Genomic DNA, 22,279 nt, shown 5'->3' on the forward strand with positions numbered 1-22,279 from the left:
CACCACCATCACCATCGCCATCGCCATCACCGCCACCATCACCACCACCACCATCGCCACCACCACCACCACCATATTCTTCTTTACAACCACCACCACCACCACCACCATCCCCACCACCACTACCCCCACCACCACCACCACCACCACCACCACCACCACCATAATCTTCTTCACCACCAACACCAACACCACCACCACCACCACCACCACGGCGGCCATGACAGCCGTCTCAGAAGGCCTCCAGCCTCGTGGAGGCCACGAGGGCGGCCAAGATGGAGGCGGCCATCAGCGGCGCCGAGGTGATGAGAGACGGAGCGAGGGTGGAGGCTCCGTTCGTGTTGCAGAGGTTCGTGTTGCAGCAGTAGGTGAAGGTGTAGCCGACGAGGTTTGCGACGGAGAATGCTGCGCATTCCACCTTGTTGCCGCAGCCCTTGTTGATCTTTTTCGTGAGCACTGTTGGGTGAGAGATGGAGAGGTGGTTTGAGTTGCAGGAGGTTTTAGTTGATGGAGGAGGTTTTAGTTGATGGAGGAGGTGTTAGTTGATGGAGGAGGTTTTAGTAGGAGGAGGAGATTTTAGTTGGAGGAGGTTTTAGTTGGAGGAGGAGGTGTTAGTTGGAGGAGTTTTATAGTTGGATGAAGTTATAGTTGGAGGAGCTTTTAGTTGGAGGAGGTTATAGTTGTAGGAGGAGGTTTTAGTTGGAGAAGGTTTTAGTTGAAGGAGGTTCTAGTTGGAGGAGGTTATAGATGGAGGAGGTTTTAGTTGGAGGAGGTTTTAGTTGGAGGAGGTTTTAGTTGATGGAGGAGGTTTTAGTTGGAGGAGGTTTTAGTGGTAGGAGGAGGTTCTAGTTGGAAGAGGTTAGAGTTGGAGGAGGTTAGAGTGGTAGGAGGAGGTTCTAGTTTGAGGAGGTTATAGTTGGAGTAGGTTTTAGTTGGAGGAGGTTTTAGTTGATGGAGGAGGTTTTAGTTGGAAGAGGTTAGAGTTGGAGGAGGTTAGAGTTGGAGGAGGAGGTTTTAGTTGGAGGAGGTTTTAGTTGGAAGAGGTTAGAGTTGGAGGAGGTTAGAGTTGGAGGAGGAGGTTTTAGTTGGAGGAGGTTTTAGTTGGAAGAGGTTAGAGTTGGAGGAGGTTAGAGTTGGAGGAGGAGGTTTTAGTTGGAGGAGGTTTTAGTTGGATGAGGTTTTAGTTGGATGAGGTTTTAGTTGGAGGAGGAGGTTTTAGTGGTAGGAGGAGGTTCTAGTTGGAAGAGGTTAGAGTTGGAGGAGGTTAGAGTGGTAGGAGGAGGTTCTAGTTTGAGGAGGTTATAGTTGGAGTAGGTTTTAGTTGGAGGAGGTTTTAGTTGATGGAGGAGGTTTTAGTTGGAAGAGGTTAGAGTTGGAGGAGGTTAGAGTTGGAGGAGGAGGTTTTAGTTGGAGGAGGTTTTAGTTGGAAGAGGTTAGAGTTGGAGGAGGTTAGAGTTGGAGGAGGAGGTTTTAGTTGGAGGAGGTTTTAGTTGGAAGAGGTTAGAGTTGGAGGAGGTTAGAGTTGGAGGAGGAGGTTTTAGTTGGAGGAGGTTTTAGTTGGATGAGGTTTTAGTTGGATGAGGTTTTAGTTGGAGGAGGAGGTTTTAGTGGTAGGAGGAGGTTCTAGTTGGAAGAGGTTAGAGTTGGAGGAGGTTAGAGTTGGAGGAGGAGGTTTTAGTTGGAGGAGGTTTTAGTTGGATGAGGTTTTAGTTGGATGAGGTTTTAGTTGGATGAGGTTTTAGTTGGATGAGGTTTTAGTTGGAGGAGGAGGTTCTAGTTGGAAGAGGTTAGAGTTGGAGAAGGTTAGAGTTGGAGGAGGAGGTTTTAGTTGGAGGAGGTTTTAGTTGGATGAGGTTTTAGTTGGATGAGGTTTTAGTTGGAGGAGGAGGTTTTAGTGGTAGGAGGAGGTTCTAGTTGGAAGAGGTTAGAGTTGGAAGAGGTTAGAGTTGGAGGAGGAGGTTTTAGTTGGAGGAGGTTATAGTTGGAGGAGGAGAATTTAGTTGGAGGTGTTTATAGTTGGAGGAGGTTTTAGTTGGAGGAGGAGGTTTTAGTTGGAGGAAGAGGTTTTAGTTGAAGGATGTTATAGTTGAAGGAGGTTATAGTTGGAGGAGGTTTTAGTTGAAATAGGTTTTAGTTGGAGGAGGAGGTTATAGTTGGAGGTTTTAGTTGAAGGATGTTATAGTTGAATTAGGTTATAGTTGGAGGTTTTAGTTGAAATAGGTTTTAGTTGGAGGAGGAGGTCATAGTTGGAGGTGTTTATAGTTGCAGGAGGTCATAGTTGGAGGAGCTTACGGTAGGAGGCTACATTTGGATGAGTTCAGTTGCTAATCTTACCGTTCAACAACACCGCCGGCCCACCATCTAAAGTTCTCAACACCTCTTTGCCTCGGTGAGAGCTGAGAGATGAGAGAGAATGGAGATTCTCAGCCATTCCTCTACATCTCTCTCTTGGCCGTTAATCTCCCCGTTTACCCACAATACCTCCCGCCCCCTGTTTAAAGTCATCTCTCACCTGAAGGACACTACGTAGAATGTCCTCCTATGCCCACCTCTCTCACCGATAATACCAAGGGGGGGGGGGGGAGATTAACGGTGAGAACAGAGGTCGCAACCGGGTACCCGATACCCGTACCTTACCCGATACCCGGCTACCCGTACCCGGCCGGGTACGGGTACTCGTTTGCGAAACCTGGTGCGGCTGGGTACGGGTAGGCCGTGAGTCACAGGTGAGTCACCGATTGTCACTCATTGTCCCAACGTCTTGTCTCTTCTCACGATTCAAGTTCCTAGAATCAACCCACCCATGCCTGCAACATGTCTTCATCCCAGAGGTCGCAATCGGGTACGGCCGGGTACGGGTAGGGGTACGGGTAGGGTACGGGTACGGGTAGGGTACGGGTAGGATACGGGTACAAGTAGGGTACGGGTACAAGTAGGGTAGGGTACGGATAGGGTACGGGTAGGGTACGGGTACAAGTAGGGTACGGGTACAAGTAGGGTAGGGTACGGGTAGGGTACGGGTAGGCCGTGAGTCACTGGTGAGTCACCGATTGTCACTCATTTCCCAACGTCTTGTCTCTTCTCACAATTCAAGTTCCTGGAATCAACCCACCCGCGCCTGCAACATGGCTTCATCCCAGAAGTCGCAATCGGGTACCCGATACCCGTACCCTACCCGATACCCGGCCGGGTACGGGTAGGGTACGGGTACGGCCGGGTACGGGTACGGGTAGAGTACGGGTACGGGTATCGGGTACCTGTCTATCTCACTGTTTCTCTCTGTTTCTCAGTCTCTCTCTGTGTCTCTCTCTGTGTCTCTGTGTCTCTTTCCCCATCTCTACCCACCACCGCCACCTCTGTGCGTGTCTCGGCACTCACGGTTCTTGCTGGCTTTGCACTGCTGGCCGGACGCGCTGCAGTCGACGGTGCTGTTGGCCATCGTGCACGGAACGTTGGAGGTTTGATCGTCGCACTTGTAGCAGGTGAGGCCGCTCGGGGTGGAGGTGACGTTCGCGTTGCAGAGGCTCGTGTTGCAGCAGTAGGGCGTCGAGAAGCCGACGCCGTTTGCCACGGAGATTGCTGAGCAGATCGTCTTGCTGTTGCAGCCCTTGCTGATCTTGTTCGTGAGCGCTGTGGGTGAGAGATGGAGAGATGGAGGTTAGAGTTGGAGGAGGAGGTTAGAGTTGGAGGAGGAGGTTTTAGTTGGTGGAGGAGATGGAGATGGTGGAGGAGATGGAGATGGTGGAGGAGATGGAGATGGTGGAGGAGGTTTTAGTTGGATGAGGTTATAGTTGAAGGAAGAGGTTATAGTTGGAGGAGGTTAGAGTTGGAGGAGGAGATGGAGATGGTGGAGGAGGTTTTCAGTTGGAGGAGGTTTTAATAGGAGGAGGAGGTTAGAGTTGATGGAGGAGATGGAGAAGGAGGTTTTAATAGGAGGAGGAGGTTTTAGTTGGAGGAGGTTTTAGTTGGAGGAGGTTTTAGTTGGAGGAGGTTTTAGTTGGAGGAGGTTTTAGTTGGAGGAGGTTTTAGTTGGAGGAAACAGTCCATTCAGAAGCGATTCTCCCCCCCCCCCCCCGTCTCTCTCTGTGTCTCTCTCTGTCTCCCTCTGTGTCTCTCTCTGTCTCTCTATCTGTGTTTCTGTCTCCCTCTGTGTCTCCCTCTGTCTCTGTGTCTCTCCGTCTCACCCAGGACTCTCTCTCCGAGTCCTCCGAGCTCCATGTACGCGTACTGGAACGACTCCGTCTTTCTGTCTCTCTGTCTCTCTCTCTCTCTCTCTGTGTCTCACTTTCTGTGTCTCTCGCTGTGTCTCACTGTCTACGTCTCTCTCTCTGTCTCTCTGTCTCTCTCTGTCGCTCTCTCTGTGTCTCTCTCTGTGTCTCTCGCTGTGTCTCACTTTCTGTGTCTCTCGCTGTGTCTCACTTTCTACGTCTCTCTCTCTCTGTCTCTCTGTCTCTCTCTGTCGTTCTCTCTGTGTCTCTCTCTGTCGTTCTCTCTGTGTCTCTCTCTGTCGTTCTCTCTGTGTCTCTCTCTCTGTCTCTCTGTCTCTCTCTGTCGCTCTCTCTGTGTCTCTCTCTCTGTCTCTCTGTGTTTCTCTCTGTCTCTCTCTCTCTGTCTCTCTCTCTGTCTCTCAGTGTCTCTTTCTGTGTCTCTCTCTGTGTCTCTCTCTCTGTCTCTCTCTGTCTCTCTCTCTGTCTCTCTCTCTGTCTCTCTCTCTGTCTCTCTGTGTCTCTCTCTGTCTCTCTGTCTCTCTCTCTGTCTCTCTGTGTCTCTCTCTGTCTCTCAGTGTCTCTCTCTGTGTCTCTCTCTCTGTCTCTCTCTGTGTCTCTCTCTCTGTCTCTCTCTGTGTCTCTCTCTGTGTCTCTCTCTGTCTCTCTCTCTCCCCACCACCACCACGGCTGTGCGAGTCTCCGCACTCACGGTTCTTGTTGGCGTAGCACTGGTCGCCAGACGCGCTGCAGTCGACGGTGCTGTTGGCCATCGTGCACGGATCGTTGGAGGTTTGATCGTCGCACTTGTAGCACTTGAGGACACTCGGAGCGGGGGTCGAGGTGATGTTCATGTTGCAGAGGCTCGTGTTGCAGCAGTAGGGCGTCGAGAAGCCGACGCCGTTTGCGACGGAGATTGCTGAGCAGATCGCCTTGCTGTTGCAGCCCTTGCTGATCTTGTTCGTGAGCGCTGTGGGTTAGAGAAGGAGGAGGTTTTAGTTGGTGGAGGAGGTTTTAGTTGGAGGAGGTTTTAATTGGAGGAGGTTTTAGTTGGAGGAGGAGGTTAGAGTTGGAGGAGGTTTTAGTTGGAGGAGGAGGTTAGAGTTGATGGGGGAGATGGAGTTGGAGGAGGAGGTTTTAGTTGGAGGAAATGGAGTTGGAGGAGGAGGTTTTAGTTGGAGGAGATGGAGATGGTGGAGGAGGTTTTAGTTGGAGGAGGTTTTAGTTGGAGGAGGTTTTAGTTGGAGGAGGTTTTAATAGGAGGAAGAGGTTAGAGTTGATGGAGGAGATGGAGTTGGAGGAGGAGGTTTTAGTTGGAGGAGATGGAGATGGTGGAGGAGGTTTTAGTTGGAGGAGATGGAGATGGTGGAGGAGGTTTTAGTTGGAGGAGGAGGTTTTAGTTGGAGGAGGTTATAGTTGGAGGAGATTTTAGTTGGAGGAGGAGGTTAGAGTTGATGGAGGAGATGGAGTTGGAGGAGGGTTTAGTTGGAGGAGGTTGTAGTTCGAGGAGGTTTTAGTTGGAGGAGGTTTTAGTTGGAGGAGATGGTGGAGGAGGTTATATTTGGAGGAGGTTAGAGTTGGAGGAGGAGGTTTTAGTTGGAGGAGGAGATGGAGATGGTGGAGGAGGTTATAGTTGGAGGAGGTTTTAGTTCGAGGAGGTTTTAGTTGGAGGAGGTTTTAGTTGGAGGAGGTTTTAGTTGGAGGAGGAAGTTTTAGTTGGAGGAGGTTTTAGTTGGAGGAGGAGGTTTTAGTTGGAGGAGGTTTTAGTTGGAGGAGGTTTTAGTTGGAGGAGGAGGTTAGAGTTGGAGGAGGAGATGGAGATGGAGGAGGAGGTTATAGTTGGAGGAGGTTTAAGTTGGAGGAGGTTTTAGTTGGTGGATGAGGTTCTAGTTGGAGGAGGTTTTAGTTGGTGGATGAGGTTATAGTTGGAGTGCACTGCTACTCCACCTGTTCTACAACACCACAAGTCCACACGCCCAGCCGCCGTTTAAAATCCTCGCCATCTCTCACCTCGGGATTCTGTGTAGAATCCCAAGCTGAGAGAGAGAGAGGAGGGGGGGGGGGATTTTGTGTAGAATCCAACCCCCTCTCTCTCGCTCACCAACAATCTCGAGGGGGGTGGGTGGGATGGATTCCTGGTGACTTACGTCACGTGTGTAGTGTTGTGGATTCTGGAATCATCGGACTCGGTCTTGAAGGCAACACTCTTTATTTTACACTATGAGACATCTCCTTTACCGGTGGCAAAATATAGTAATAGGTTTTTACCCTTTCAACTTGTACAAAAACTGACACCTTCATACAAGACATCGTGTTTGCAATAACCACAACACAAGCAGTCAAAATGCAAACAAAAAGAAAGAACTCTGATGATGATAATGATATGCACTGTCCTTGAAGTTGATTGGTCCACACCCGAGACAGCTTTCCTTAGAGCCTAGTCTCCATTGGTGTTGGACCAGATGACGCCAAAAGGCGCACAACTCAAAGACAGCGCACTATCAGAGTTTTGAGAGCTCGGGGTAAGCATTTACACTATCAGACATCTCCTTTAGCAGTGGCAAAATATAGTGATAGGTTTTGACCCTTTCAACTGGTACAAAAACTGACACCTTTATACAAGGCATCATGTTTTCAATAACCACAACACAAGCAGTGTGTTGTGGTTATTGACTGCTTGTGTTGTGGTTATTGCAAACATGATGCCTTGTTTCGATTTAAAGCTTTCGTGACTGCAGGGATTCATCTTCTTGGTTCTTTCGGTAAAGTCACGTAGAAGGGAAGTAATAAAATAATACAAATAAAACATAATAAAACAATTCTCACGACGTTTCGGCCACAACGCAAGCAGCCGTCCTCAGGCGAAGACGGCTGCTTGCGTTGTGGCCGAAACGTCGTGAGAATTGTTTTATTATGTTTTATTTTTTTTTTATATTTTATTATGTTTTTTTTTATATTTTATTATGTTTTATTTTTATTATGTTTTTTTATATTTTATTATGTTTTATTTTTATTATGTTTTTTATATTTTATTATGTTTTATTTTTATTATTTTATTACTTCCCTTCTACGTGACTTTACCGAAAGAACCAAGAAGATGATGCCTTGTATAAAGGTGTCAGTTTTGTACCAGTTGAAAGGGTTAAAACCTTTTACTACTTCTATATTTGAAGTTTTCGTGACTGCAAGGATTCATATTCTTGGTGTTTTTCGGTAAAGTCACGTAGGTAAAACATTTAAAATTAATAAAAGTAAAATAAAAATAAACTAAAAATCACGACGTTTCGGAGGCAACACAAGCTTCTGTCTTCAGGTGGAACCGTCACAGCACGATAGCTGTATCAAGTAAGATACAGCACGATTGCTGTATCAAGTGAGAGAAATTCCAAGGAAATAGTCCTTGTATATATACTGGTTGAGGGTGGGAGGAGCCAAGGTAGGCCCTGAATATTATTGTTGTGAGATTCGGTGTGGCTCAAGCCGCTGTTAGGAATGAGTCTTTGTTGTGTAGAATGGTTGACCTGGGAGGTTCCAAGAGTTGTTAAGGTGTAGCTGCTGTAAAGGTGTGTGAAATGGGACTGAGCCTTTTGTTATGTAGAGGTGGTGCGGCTGAAGCCGCTGCCAGGAATGAGTCTTTGTTGTGTAGAATGGTTGAACTGGGAGGTTCCAAGAGTTGTTAAGGTGCAGTTGATGTAAAGGTACGTGTAAATGGGACTTAGCCTTTTGTTATGTAGAGGTGGTGGGGCTGAAACCGCTGCCAGGAACGAGTCTTTGTTGTGTAGACTGGTTGAACTGGGAGGTTCCAAGAGTTGTTAAGGTGCAGTTGATGTAAAGGTGCGTGTAAATGGGACTTAGCCTTTTGTTATGTAGAGGTGGTGCAGCTGAAGCACGCTGCTTGGAATGAGTCTTTGTTGTGTAGAATGGTTGAACTGGGAGGTTCCAAGAGTTGTTAAGGTGCAGTTGATGTAAAGGTGCGTGTAAATGGGACTTAGCCTTTTGTTATGTAGAGGTGGTGCAGCTGAAGCACGCTGCTTGGAATGAGTCTTTGTTGTGTAGAATGGTTGAACTGGGAGGTTCCAAGAGTTGTTAAGGTGCAGTTGATGTAAAGGTGTAAATGGGACTGAGCCTTTTGTTATGTAGAGGTGGTGCGGCTGAAGCCCTGCCAGTAATGAGTCTTTGTTGTGTAGACTGGTTGAACTGGGAGGTTCCAAGAGTTGTTAAGGTAAGGCTGATGTAAAGGTGCGTGTAAATGGGACTGAGCCTTTTGTTATGTAGAGGTAGTGCGGCTGAAGCCGCTGCCAGGAATGAGTCTTTGTAGTGTAGAATGGTTGAACTGGGAGGTTCCAAGAGTTGTTAAGGTGCAGTTGATGTAAAGGTGCGTGTAAATGGGACTGAGCCTTTTGTTATGTAGAGGTGGTGCGGCTGAAGCCGCTGCCAGGAATGAGTCTTTGTAGTGTAGAATGGTTGAACTGGGAGGTTCCAAGAGTTGTTAAGGTGCAGTTGATGTAAAGGTGCGTGTACATGGGACTTAGCCTTTTGTTATGTAGAGGTGGTGCGGCTGAAGCCGCTGCCAGGAATGAGTCTTTGTTGTGTAGAATGGTTGAACTGGGAGGTTCCAAGAGTTGTTAAGGTGCAGTTGATGTAAAGGTTCGTGTGAATGGGACTGAGCCTTTTGTTATGTAGAGGTGGTGCGGCTGAAGCCGCTGCCAGGAATGAGTCTTTGTTGTGTAGACTGGTTGAACTGGGAGGTTCCAAGAGTTTTTAAGGTGTGGTTAATGTAAAGGTGAGTGTAAATGGGACTGAGCCTTTTGTTATGTAGAGGTGGTGTGGCTGAAACCGCTGCCAGGAATGCGTCTTTGTTGTGTAGAATGGTTGAACTGGGAGGTTCCAAGAGTTGTTAAGGTGCAGTTGATGTAAAGGTGCGTGTACATGGGACTGAGCCTTTTGTTATGTAGAGGTGGTGCGGCTGAAGCCGCTGCCAGGAATGAGTCTTTGTAGTGTAGAATGGTTGAACTGGGAGGTTCCAAGAGTTGTTAAGGTGCAGTTGATGTAAAGGTGCGTGTACATGGGACTTAGCCTTTTGTTATGTAGAGGTGGTGCGGCTGAAGCCGCTGCCAGGAATGAGTCTTTGTTGTGTAGAATGGTTGAACTGGGAGGTTCCAAGAGTTGTTAAGGTGCAGTTGATGTAAAGGTTCGTGTGAATGGGACTGAGCCTTTTGTTATGTAGAGGTGGTGCGGCTGAAGTCGCTGCCAGGAATGAGTCTTTGTTGTGTAGACTGGTTGAACTGGGAGGTTCCAAGAGTTGTTAAGGTACGGCTGATGTAAAGGTGCGGTTTCTGTGAATGGGACTGAGCCTTTTGTTATGTAGATGAAACACCACTTTTGCTAAGTTGTGGGGATTAATTCTAGATTTGCCAAATATGTGTGGGTGGTAAAGCTTAAAGCAGGAAAACCAGTGTGTGAAAAAATTAACCCGTAAAAACAAAGTTTTTCACTATAAATCCTTTACATGCGTGTCATCGGTTTCATTTTATTATTCATTTCTGTTTTTCTTGAGTAAGCAAGCAAGCAAGTGAACTTAATATAAAGGATTTAAAAATGTAAGATCACCTCTTGACATGCCCCGTATATTCCCGAGGGCACTAGCGTTGACCCGTTTTACCACTTTCAAGAACCTGGCGTCTTCAATGTAACTGCTCTATAAATAGTCTCCATTGTACAGCGTGGGGGCAGGGATTTCATGCCATGTGGTTAGTCAACATTTGCGTCATCATGAAACGGGCGGCTAGAGTCCTCTCGTCCTCTGGCTTGAGATGGCTGCCACCTATGGGTCAGATGATTGTCTGCCAGCATTAAGCAATTGGTCATTAAATATTTTTAAAAAGTTTCCCTAAAAAGTTGTAAAATTTCGGAAAAAATTTTTTCACGAAAATTAATTGTCACGCACAACGAGTCTGTGTGCAAAATGTCAGCTCGATTGGATCACGGGAAGTGGGTTAAAAAAACGACCGAAAGATTTGCACGGTCGTAAGCGCGCAAGCAAGCAAGCAAGTGAACTTAATATAAAGGATTTTAAAAAGAAAGAAGAAACTGTACGGTAACTGAAGAATAGTGCCTGTCAAATAAGATGGTCCAAATATGTGTAGTTAGATCTGTTTTGCATGGCTATCGCTAATCTTTATTTGAACAATTCGTTCGGCAGTACAACCCGGCACACTCGGGTCAACGGACCTTCAAACTCCACTATCTTGGGAGCTACAGACCCGGCCCTTACAAGTGTAGTGGGTTCCAATTAGGTGCACACACACACACACACAGCTTGGAGGCAACACTATTAATTGAACGGTGAGTACTATAATATCGTACATGAGTTTCGATTTAAAGCTTTCGTGACTGCAGGGATTCATCTTCTTGGTTCTTTCGGTAAAGTCATCACGTAGAATGGAAATAATAAAATAAAATAAAGTGTCTACTCGACAGACCTGCTCTCCACCTGAGGACGGCTGCTTGCGTTGTGGCCGAAACGTCGTGAGAATTATTAAATTATGTTTTATTTTTATTATTTTATTATTGTCAATAAAAAAACATATTATTTTATTATGTTGTATTTTAGTTATTTTCAATAAAAAACATATTATTTCATTATGTTGTATTTTAGTTATTTTCAATAAAAAACATTATTTCATTATGTTGTATTTTTATTATTTTCAATAAAAACATTATTTTATTATGCTAGATTTTTATTATTTTATTATTTTCAATAAAAAAAATATTATTTAATTATGTTTTATTTTCATAATTTTATTATTTCCAATAAAAAAAACATTATTTCATTATGTTGTATTTATGTTATTTTCAATAAAAAACATATTATTTTATTGTTTTATTTTTATTATTTTCAAAAAAAAAATATTATTAGATTATGTTGTATTTTTATTATTTTCAAAAAAAAATATTATTAGATTATGTTGTATTTTTTTATTATTTTCAATAAAAAAACATTATTTTATTATCTTTTATTTTTATTATTTTATTACTTCTGTAATAACAGGCATGTAGGGCTCACGTGGTGATTGGCTTGCCGGTCCCGCTTTGTAGCCAATGAGGGGTGAGCCAGGGAGCATGGCCTCGGCGTGATCGCGGCGTGTCGGCAGGGGTGATTGGCCTGGCCAATCGGGGCCTCAGCTAATGGGAAGCCGGATCAGAGGCGTGGTCAAGGGATTGACGGGGAACCATCTGGAACGGTCAACGCTGACTACGGAGGATTGGCTTAGGGCAGGGGTCGGCAACCTACGGCTCCGGAGCCGCATGCGGCTCTTTGCGGGCTGCTTCTTGACGATATGTACGTATGTACAGTATGTACAGTATGTACTCAGATGCATTGCGGCTCTTGAAATGCTGAATTTTGTACCGAATTGGAAAGAAATGGCTCTTCTTGTTATTTTGGTTGCCGACCCCTGGCTTAGGGGTACCACGTGACCCAGGGATTAAGAGGAGGAGAGACAGAGGAGTCGGGAGCAGACCTGGCAACGAAGAGAGCAGAAGTCACGCGCGAACGGGGCTCCGGGTGCCACGTGCGCGGTGGGGACTTAGCTGGGAGTCTGCCCGCTTTCCGTTGTCTGTCAGCAACGGGAAGCGTGTGTGTGTAACTGTGGAAGTTGGAAAATAAAGGGACTGATTCCGGAAGCCGTCTCGAGAAGGTTTATTACACTTTCATTCTACGTGATGACTTTGCCGAAAGAACCAAGAAGACCGTACACGAGGTGGTGACCACCTTCCTCAACTCACTAACACTCTAGAACACGACACAGAGTGGACCAGTGTCTCAGCACTCACGGTTCTTGTTGGCGTAGCACTGTTCGCCAGACGCACTGCACGACACGGTGCTGTTGGCCAGCATGCACTGGTCGTTGGAGATTTGATCGTCGCACTTGTAGCACTTGAGGGCGTTCGGAACTACGGGGGTGGGGGTCGTTGCCACGGTCGGCACCACATTTCTGTTGCAGAGGTTCGTGGCGCAGCAGTAGGGCAGGGAGAGACCCACGTCGTTTGCGACGGAGATCGCAGCGCAGATTTCTTTGCTGCCGCAGCTCTTCGTGTATTTGTTCGTGAACGCTGTTGGGGAGAGAGGGAGGGAGGGAAGTTAGAGTTGGGGTAGGAGGAGGTTAGAGTTGGAGGAGGAGGTTTGAGTTGGAGGAGGTTTTAGTTGAAGGAGGAGGTTTTAGTTGGAGGAGGTTTTAGTTGGAGGAGGTTTTAGTCGGAGAAGGTTTTAGTTGGAGGAGGTTTTAGTTGGAGGAGGTTTTAGTTGGAGGAGGTTTTAGTCGGAGAAGGTTTTAGTTGGAGGAGGTTTTAGTTGGAGGAGGTTTTAGTTAGAGGAGGTTTTAGTTGGAGGAGGAGGTTTTAGTTGGAGGAGGTTTTAGTTGGAGAAGGTTTTAGTTGAAGGAGGTTTTAGTTGGAGGAGGTTTTAGTTGGAGGAGGTTTTAGTTGGAGGAGGTTTTAGTTGAAGGAGGAGGTTTTAGTTGGAGGAGGTTTGAGTTGGAGGAGGTTTTAGTTGGAGGAGGAGGTTTTAGTTGGAGGAGGTTTTAGTTGGAGGTTTTTCTTGGAGGAGGTGTTAGTTGGAGGAGGAGGTTTTAGTTGAAGGAAGTTTTAGTTGGAGGAGGTTTTAGTTGGAGGAGGTTTTAGTTGGAGGAGGAGGTTTGAGTAGGAGGAGGTTTTTCTTGGAGGTTTTAGTTGGAGGAGGAGGTTTTAGTTGGAGGAGGTTTTAGTTGGAGGAGGATTTAGTTGGAGGAGGTTTTAGTTGTAGGAGGTTTTAGTTGGAGGAGGTTTTAGTTGGAGGAGGTTTTAGTTGGAGGAGGAGGTTTGAGTTGGAGGAGGTTTTAGTTGGAGGAGGTTTTAGTTGGAGGAGGTTTTAGTTGGAGGAGGAGGTTTGAGTTGGAGGAGGTTTTAGTTGGAGGAGGAGGTTTTAGTTGGAGGAGGTTTTAGTTGGAGGAGGTTTTAGTTGGAGGAGGAGGTTTGAGTTGGAGGAGGTTTGAGTTGGAGGAGGAGGTTTGAGTTGGAGGAGGTTTTAGTTGGAGGAGGAGGTTTGAGTTGGAGGAGGTTTTAGTTGGAGGAGGAGGTTTGAGTTGGAGGAGGTTTTAGTTGGACGAGGAGGTTTTAGTTGGAGGAGGTTTTAGTTGGAGGAGGAGGTTTGAGTTGAAGGAGGTTTTAGTTGGAGGAGGAGGTTTGAGTTGGAGGAGGTTTTAGTTGCAGGAGGAGGTTTGAGTTGAAGGAGGTTTTAGTTGGAGGAGGAGGTTTGAGTTGGAGGAGGTTTTAGTTGCAGGAGGAGGTTTGAGTTGAAGGAGGTTTTAGTTGGAGGAGGAGGTTTTAGTTGGAGGAGGTTTTAGTTGGAGGAGGTTTTAGTTGGAGGAGGTTTTAGTTGGAGGAGGAGGTTTTAGTTGGAGGAGGTTTTAGTGGCAGGAGGTTTTAGTTGCAGGAGGTTTTAGTTGGAGGAGGTTTTAGTTGAAGGAGGAGGTTTTAGTTGAAGGAGGTTTTAGTTGGAGGAGGAGGTTTTAGTTGGAGGAGGAGGTTTTAGTTGGAGGAGGAGGTTTTAGTTGGAGGAGGTTTAGAGTTGGAGGAGGAGGTTTTAGTTGGAGGAGGTTTTAGTTGAAGGAGGAGGTTTAGAGTTGGAGGAGGAGGTTTTAGTTGGAGGAGGAGGTTTTTGTGGCACTCACGCATCTTGAAGACGTAGCACTGTTCGCCAGACGCGTTGCAGTCTACGGTGCTGTTGGCCATCGTGCACTGGTCGTTGGAGATTTGATCTTCGCACTTGTAGCAAGTGAGGCCGTTCGTCACTAGAGGGACACATCGTGGGGTGGAGAGGGGGGGGAGAGGGGGATGGAGTGAGAGGGGGGGAGTGGGGGGGAGAGGGGGGGGAGAGGGGGGGAGAGGGGGATGGAGTGAGAGGGGGGAGGAGAGAGGGGGGGAGGGCGAGAGGGGGGGAGAGGGGGGGTGAGGGGGGGAGAGGGGGATGGAGTGAGAGGGGGGAGGAGAGAGGGGGGGAGGGGGAGAGGGGGTAGAGAAGGGGGGTGAGGGGGGGAGAGGTTGATGGAGTGAGAGGGGGGAGGAGAGAGGGGGGGAGGGGGAGTGGGGGGGAGAGGGGGGGGAGAGGGGGGGAGAGGGGGATGGAGTGAGAGGGGGGGAGTGGGGGGGAGAGGGGGGGGAGAGGGGGGGAGAGGGGGATGGAGTGAGAGGGGGGAGGAGAGAGGGGGGGAGGGCGAGAGGGGGGGAGAGGGGGGGTGAGGGGGGGAGAGGGGGATGGAGTGAGAGGGGGGAGGAGAGAGGGGGGGAGGGGGAGAGGGGGGGAGAGGGGGGGGAGAGGGGGGGAGAGGTTGATGGAGTGAGAGGGGGGAGGAGAGAGGGGGGGAGGGGGAGTGGGGGGGAGAGGGGGGGGAGAGGGGGGGAGAGGGGGATGGAGTGAGAGGGGGGAGGAGAGAGGGGGGGAGGGGGAGAGGGGTGGAGGGGGAGAGGGGGGGAGAGGGGGGGGAGAGGGGGATGGAGTGAGAGGGGGGGGAGTGGGGGGGAGAGGGGGGGGAGAGGGGGGGAGAGGGGGATGGAGTGAGAGGGGGGAGGAGAGAGGGGGGGAGGGGGAGAGGGGGGGAGGGGGAGAGGGGGGGAGAGGGGGGGGAGAGGGGGATGGAGTGAGAGGGGGGGAGTGGGGGGGAGAGGGGGGGGAGAGGGGGGGAGAGGGGGATGGAGTGAGAGGGGGGAGGAGAGAGGGGGGGAGGGCGAGAGGGGGGGTGAGGGGGGGAGAGGGGGATGGAGTGAGAGGGGGGAGGAGAGAGGGGGGGAGAGGGGGGGAGGGGGAGAGGGGGAGAGGGAGGGGGGAGAGGGGGGAGAGGGGGGGAGAGGGGGGGAGAGGGGTGGGAGAGGGGGATGGAGTGAGAGGGGGGGAGTGGGGGGGAGAGGGGGGGGAGAGGGGGGGAGAGGGGGATGGAGTGAGAGGGGGGAGGAGAGAGGGGGGGAGGGCGAGAGGGGGGGAGAGGGGGGGTGAGGGGGGGAGAGGGGGATGGAGTGAGAGGGGGGAGGAGAGAGGGGGGGAGGGGGAGAGGGGGGTAGAGAGGGGGGGTGAGGGGGGGAGAGGTTGATGGAGTGAGAGGGGGGAGGAGAGAGGGGGGAGGGGGAGTGGGGGGGAGAGGGGGGGAGAGGGGGGGAGAGGGGGATGGAGTGAGAGGGGGGAGGAGAGAGGGGGGGAGGGGGAAAGGGGGGGAGGGGGAGAGGGGGGGAGAGGGGGGGGAGAGGGGGGGAGAGGGGGATGGAGTGAGAAGGGGGGAGTGGGGGGGAGAGGGGGGGGAGAGGGGGGGAGAGGGGGATGGAGTGAGAGGGGGGAGGAGAGAGGGGGGGAGGGGGAGTGGGGGGGAGAGGGGGGGGAGAGGGGGGGAGAGGGGGATGGAGTGAGAGGGGGGAGGAGAGAGGGGGGGAGGGGGAGAGGGGGGAGAGGGTGGAGGGGGAGAGGGGGGAGAGGGGGGAGAGGGGGGAGAGGGGGGGGGAGAGGGGGGGAGAGGGGGGAGAGGGGGGAGAGGGGGAGGGGGAGAGGGGGGAGAGGGGGAGAGGGGGGGAGGGGGAGAGGGGGGGAGAGGGGGGAGAGGGGGGAGAGGGGGGAGAGGGGGGAGAGGGGGGAGAGGGGGGAGAGGGGGGAGAGGGGGGAGAGGGGGGAGAGGGGGGAGAGGGGGAGAGGGGGGAGAGGGGGGAGAGGGGGGAGAGGGGGGGAGAGGGGGGGAGAGGGGGGGAGAGGGGGGGAGAGGGGGGGAGAGAGGGGGGAGAGGGGTGGAGGGGGAGAGGGGGGGAGAGGGGGGAGAGGGGGGGAGGGGGAGATGGGGGAGAGGGGGGAGAGGGGGGGAGAGGGGGGAGAGGGGAGGAGAGGGGGGGAGGGGGAAAGGGGGGGAGAGGGGGGGAGAGGGGGAGAGGGGGGGAGAGGGGGGGAGGGGGAGAGGGGGAGAGGGGGAGAGGGGGGGGAGAGGGGGGGAGAGGGGGGGAGAGGGGGGGAGAGGGGGGGGGAGAGGGGGATGGAGTGAGAGGGGGGAGGAGAGAGGGGGGGAGGGCGAGAGGGGGGGAGAGGGGGGGTGAGGGGGGGAGAGGGGGATGGAGTGAGAGGGGGGAGGAGAGAGGGGGGGAGGGGGAGAGGGGGTAGAGAGGGGGGGTGAGGGGGGGAGAGGTTGATGGAGTGAGAGGGGGGAGGAGAGAGGGGGGAGGGGGAGTGGGGGGAGAGGGGGGGGGAGAGGGGGATGGAGTGAGAGGGGGGAGGAGAGAGGGGGGGAGGGGGAGAGGGGGGGAGGGGGAGAGGGGGGGAGAGGGGGGAGAGGGGTGGAGGGGGAGAGGGGGGAGAGGGGGGGAGAGGGGGGAGGGGGAGAGGGGGGAGAGGGGGGAGAGGGGTGGAGGGGGAGAGGAGGGGAGAGAGGGGGGAGAGGGGGGGAGAGGGGGGAGAGAGGAGGAGAGGGGGGGAGGGGGAGAGGGGGGGAGAGGGGGGGAGAGGGGGAGAGGGGGGAGAGGGGGGAGAAGGGGGAGGGGGAGAGGAGGGGAGAGAGGGGGGAGAGGGGGGGAGAGGGGGGAGAGGGGAGGAGAGGGGGGGAGGGGGAGAGGGGGGGAGAGGGGGGGAGAGGGGGAGAGGGGGGGGAGAGGGGGGGGGAGATGGGGATGGAGTGAGAGGGGGGAGGAGAGAGGGGGGGAGGGGGAGAGGGGGGGGAGAGGGGGGGGGAGAGGGGGATGGAGTGAGAGGGGGGAGGAGAGAGGGGGGGAGGGGGAGAGGGGGGGGAGAGAGGGGGGAGAGGGGGGGAGAGGGGGGGAGGGGGAGAGGGGGGAGAGGGGGGAGAGGAGGGAGGGGGAGAGGGGGGGAGAGGGGGAGAGGGGGAGAGGGGGGGAGGGGGAGAGGGGGAGAGGGAGGGAGGGGGAGAGGGGGGGAGGGGGAGAGGGGGGGAGGGGGAGAGGGGGAAAGGGGGGGAGAGGGGGAGAGGGGGGGAGGGGGAGAGGGGGAGAGGGAGGGAGGGGGAGAGGGGGAGAAGGGGGAGAGGGGGAGAGGGGGGGAGGGGGAGAGGGGGGAGAGGGGGAGAGGGGGAGAGGGGGGGAGGGGGGGGAGAGGGGGAGAGGGGGGAGAGGGGGGAGAGGGGGGAGAGGGGGAGAGGGGGAGAGGGGGGGAGGGGGGAGAGGGGGGGAGAGGGGAAGAGGGGGGGAGAGGGGGGGAGGGGGGGAGGGGGGGGAGGGGGAGAGGGGGAGAGGGGGGGAGGGGGAGAGGGGGGGAGGGGGAGAGGGGGAGAGGGGGGGAGGGGGAGAGGGGGGGAGAGGGGGGGAGGGGGAGAGGGGGGGAGGGGGAGAGGGGGGGAGGGGGAGAGGGGGGGAGAGGGGGGAGAGGGAGAGGGGGGGGGAGAGGGGGGGAGAGGGGGGGAGAGGGGGGAGAGGGGGGAGAGGAGGGAGGGGGAGAGGGGGGAGAGGGGGGGAGAGGGGGGAGAGGGGGGGGAGGGGGGGGAGAGGGGGGGAGAGGGGGGGGAGAGGGGGGGAGAGGGGGGGAGGGGGGAGAGGGGGGAGAGGGGTGGAGGGGGAGAGGGGGGAGAGGGGGGAGAGGGGGGAGAGGGGTGGAGGGGGAGAGGGGGGAGAGGGGAGGAGAGGGGGGAGGGGGAGAGGGGGGAGAGGAAGGAGAGGAGGGAGAGGGGGGGAGAGGGGGGGAGGGGGGAGAGGGGAGGAGAGGGGGGAGGGGGAGAGGGGGGAGAGGGGGGAGAGGGGAGGAGGGGGAGAGGGGGGGGAGAGGGGGGAGAGGGGGGAGAGGGGGGAGAGGGGGGGAGAGGGGGGGGAGGGGGGAGAGGAAGGAGAGGGGGAGAGGGGGGGAGGGGGAGAGGGGGGGAGAGGGGGGAGAGGGGGGGAGAGGGGGGGGAGGGGGAGGGGGAGAGAGAGGGGGGAGAGGGGGGAGAGGGAGAGGGGGGGAGAGGGGGGAGAGGGAAAGGGGAGAGGGGGGGAGAGGGGGGAGAGGGGGGGGGGAGAGAGGAGGGATGGAGAGGGGGGGTGGAGAGGGGGGGGGGATGGGGAGGGGGAGACAGTCACATGACCATGGTCTATCCACTGCTGTCTCGCCAGGCCGAGTTTTTCTCCACCAATCACAGAGCTCGCAGTAGACCACTCACTCCACTCTCATCCTGGTGGTGGTGGTGATGGTGGTGGTGGTGATGGTGGTGGTGGTGTTGGTGATGGTGGTGGTGGTGATGGTGGTGGTGGTGATGGTGGTGGTGGTGATGGTGGTGGTGGTGATGGTGGTGGTGATGATGGTGGTGATGGTGGTGGTGGTGATGGTGGTGGTGGTGATGGTGGTGGTGGTGATGGTGGTGGTGATGGTGGTGGTGGTGATGGTGGTGGTGGTGGTGGTGATGGTGGTGGTGGTGATGGTGGTGGTGGTGATGGTGGTGGTGGTGATGGTGGTGTTGGTGATGGTGGTGGTGGTGATGGTGGTGGTGGTGATGGTGGTGGTGGTGATGGTGGTGGTGGTGATGGTGGTGATGGTGGTGGTGGTGATGGTGGTGGTGGTGATGGTGGTGGTGGTGATGGTGGTGGTGATGGTGGTGATGGTGGTGGTGATGGTGGTGGTGATGATGGTGGTGGTGGTGATGGTGGTGGTGGTGATGGTGGTGGTGGTGATGGTGGTGGTGGTGATGGTGGTGATGGTGGTGGTGATGGTGGTGGTGATGATGGTGGTGATGGTGGTGATGATGGTGGTGATGATGGTGGTGATGGTGGTGGTGATGGTGATGATGGTGATGATGATGGTGATGATGGTCGTGATGATGGTGGTGGTGATGATGGTGATGGTGGTGGTGATGGTGGTGGTGATGATGGTGGTGGTGGTGGTGATGGTGGTGGTGGTGGTGGTGGTGATGATGGTGGTGGTGATTGAGGTGATGGTGGTGGTGATGGTGTTGGTATGATGGTGGTGATGGTGGTGGTGATGGTGGTGATGATGGTGGTGGTGATGATGGTGGTGGTGATGGTGGTGATTGAGGTGATGGTGGTGATGATGGTGGTGGTGGTGGTGGTGGTGATGGTGGTGATGGTGGTGATGATGGTGGTGATGATGATGGTGGTGGTGATGGTGGTGATGGTGGTGGTGATGGTGGTGGTGATGGTGGTGGTGGTGATGGTGGTGGTGGTGATGGTGGTGGTGGTGGTGGTGATGGTGGTGGTGGTGATGGTGGTGTTGGTGATGGTGGTGGTGGTGATGGTGGTGATGGTGATGGTGGTGGTGGTGATGGTGGTGGTGGTGATGGTGGTGGTGGTGATGGTGGTGATGGTGGTGGTGGTGATGGTGGTGGTGGTGATGGTGGTGGTGGTGATGGTGGTGGTGATGGTGGTGATGGTGGTGGTGATGGTGGTGGTGATGATGGTGGTGGTGGTGATGGTGGTGGTGGTGATGGTGGTGGTGGTGATGGTGGTGGTGGTGATGGTGGTGATGGTGGTGGTGATGGTGGTGGTGATGATGGTGGTGATGGTGGTGATGATGGTGGTGATGATGGTGGTGATGGTGGTGGTGATGGTGATGATGGTGATGATGATGGTGATGATGGTCGTGATGATGGTGGTGGTGATGATGGTGATGGTGGTGGTGATGGTGGTGGTGATGATGGTGGTGGTGGTGGTGATGGTGGTGGTGGTGGTGGTGGTGATGATGGTGGTGGTGATTGAGGTGATGGTGGTGGTGATGGTGTTGGTATGATGGTGGTGATGGTGGTGGTGATGGTGGTGATGATGGTGGTGGTGATGATGGTGGTGGTGATGGTGGTGATTGAGGTGATGGTGGTGATGATGGTGGTGGTGGTGGTGGTGGTGATGGTGGTGATGGTGGTGATGATGGTGGTGATGATGATGGTGGTGGTGATGGTGGTGATGGTGGTGGTGATGGTGGTGGTGATGGTGGTGGTGATGGTGGTGATGGTGGTGATGGTGATGGTGGTGATGGTGGTGGTGGTGATGGGGATGGTGGTGATGATAATGGTGGTGATGGTGGTGACGGTGGTGATGATGGTGATGGTGGTGATGATGATGGTGATGGTGGTGGTGATGGTGGTGGTGGTGATAGTGGTGGTGATTGTGGTGGTGATTGTGGTGATGGTGGTGGTGATGGTGGTGACGGTGGTGATGGTGGTGGTTTTGATGGTGGTGTGGTGATGGTGATGGTGGTGATGGTGGTGATGGTGGTGATGGTGGTGATGGTGGTGATGATGGTGGTGGTGATGATGGTGGTGATGGTGGTGGTGATTGTGGTGGTGATGGTGGTGATGGTGGTGGTGATGGTGGTGGTTTTGACGGTGGTGTGGTGATGGTGGTGGTGGTGATGGTGGTGGTGATGGTGGTGGTGACGGTGGTGATGGTGGTGGTTTTGATGGTGGTGATGGTGGTGATGGTAGTGGTTTTGATGGTGGTGATGATGGTGATGGTGATGATGGTGATGATGGTGGTGATGGTGGTGACGGTGGTGATGGTGGTGATGGTGGTGATGATGGTGGTGGTGGTGGTGGTGATGATGGTGGTGGTGATGGTGGTGGTGATGGTGGTGGTGATGGTGGTGACGGTGGTGACGGTGGTGATGGTGGTGGTTTTAATGGTGGTGTGGTGATGGTGGTGGTGATGGTGATGGTGGGGGTGATGGTGGTGACTGTGGTGATGGTGGTGATGATGGTGGTGACGGTGGTGGTGATGGTGGTGATGGTGGTGGTGATGGTGGTGGTTTTGATGGTGGTGTTGTGATGGTGGTGATGGTGATGGTGATGATGGTGATGGTGGTGATGGTGGTGGTGATGGTGGTGTGGAGATGATGATGATGATGATACTACTACTGATGATGATGATGATACTACTACTGATGATGATACTACTACTACTTCTGATGATGACACTACTGATGATGATGATACTACTACTGATGATGATGATGATGATGAAGCTCATTCGCTCACCTCCGCAGATGACGAGGCTGACGAGTGTGACGAGGAGAATCTTCATGTTGAGATTGACGAGGAGGAGGTTGTTGAGGAGCTGGAACGTCGTGGGGAACGTCGCTGGAACGTCGTGGGAACGTCGGATATTCTGACGATGTTGGGCGTAGCAGTGAGACTTGTACGAGAGAAGATACGCCCACTCACTCACTCACCACTCACTCACTCACGCACTCACTCACCCACTCACCCACTCACCTACTAACTCACTCACTCACTCACCTACTAACTCACCCACTCACTCACCTACTAACTCACCCACTCACTCACTCACACACTCACTCACACACTCACACACTTACTCACCTACTAACTCACCCACTCACTCACCTACTAACTCACCCACTCACTCACTCACTCACACACTCACTCACACACTCACACACTCACTCACCTACTAACTCACCCACTCACTCAGCCACTCACCCACTCACTTACCTACTTACCTACTAACTCACCCACTCACTCACCTACTAACTCACCCACTCACTCACTCACCCACTCATTCACTCACCTACTCACTCACTCACTCACCCACTCACCCACTCACTCACTCACCCACTCACCCACTCACTCAATCACTCACTCACCCACTCACCTACACACTCACCTACTCACCCATTCACCCACTCACTCACTCACCCACTCACCCACACACTCACCCACACACTCACCCACTCACTCACCTACTCACCCACACACTCACCCGCACACTCACCCACACACTCACCCACACATTCACCTACTCACCCACACACTCACCCACGCACTCATAGAAGTGACTCTCTCCCTAATCTCTCCCTCCCAACCCTCCCCCATTAACACAACTGACGTCTTTGCGTGCGAGAATGAAATTCCTTTACCGCTCGGACCACCCTCGCTTAGCTTGGGGCTGCACCCAAACCAAGACGACCCCCTTGTTGAAGCAGCTTCCTCGCTGCGTTCTAAGTCGTTCAGCAGCTCTGCTGATGCTGCTGGAATTTTTCGCCTGAGGACGATTGCTGGTTGGTATTCTTTTACTAGCTACGTGACGTGACCGAAAGAAGCGAATAGCATGGATTCCTGCAGGTG

At 53.4% G+C, this 22,279-nt stretch overlaps 1 protein-coding gene across 1 annotated transcript; it reads right to left on the reverse strand.

The window, feature by feature from the left end:
• Positions 1–232: 232 nt before the first annotated feature.
• LOC144954430 (uncharacterized) lies at positions 233–21,501 on the reverse strand. The gene is made up of 6 exons (XM_078884933.1): positions 21,170–21,501; positions 13,916–14,035; positions 12,042–12,320; positions 4,918–5,175; positions 3,379–3,630; positions 233–456 (listed from the first exon to the last, which is right to left on the reverse strand). The coding sequence occupies exons 1-6, from the start codon at positions 21,213–21,215 to the stop codon at positions 233–235; spliced, it is 1,179 nt and encodes a 392-aa protein (XP_078741059.1). The 5' UTR covers positions 21,216–21,501.
• Between the last annotated feature and the right edge of the window lie 778 nt (positions 21,502–22,279).

Source organism: Lampetra fluviatilis, unplaced genomic scaffold (genome assembly GCF_964198595.1).
Source record: "Lampetra fluviatilis unplaced genomic scaffold, kcLamFluv1.1 SCAFFOLD_212, whole genome shotgun sequence".
In the NCBI taxonomy this organism is placed as follows: domain Eukaryota; kingdom Metazoa; phylum Chordata; class Hyperoartia; order Petromyzontiformes; family Petromyzontidae; genus Lampetra; species Lampetra fluviatilis.

What these genes read in the sequence shown, in the direction of transcription:
- LOC144954430 (XM_078884933.1), bottom strand. Translation starts at nt 21,215, where the DNA reads ATGAAGATTCTCCTCGTCACACTCGTCAGCCTCGTCATCTGCGGAG. An exon ending in CAGCCTCGTCATCTGCGGAG is followed by an intron (nt 14,036 to 21,169) that starts GTGAGCGAATGA and finishes GTGTCCCTCTAG; the next exon opens with TGACGAACGGCCTCACTTGC. An exon ending in GTGCAAAGCCAGCAAGAACC is followed by an intron (nt 457 to 3,378) that starts GTGAGTGCCGAG and finishes CTCACCCAACAG; the next exon opens with TGCTCACGAAAAAGATCAAC.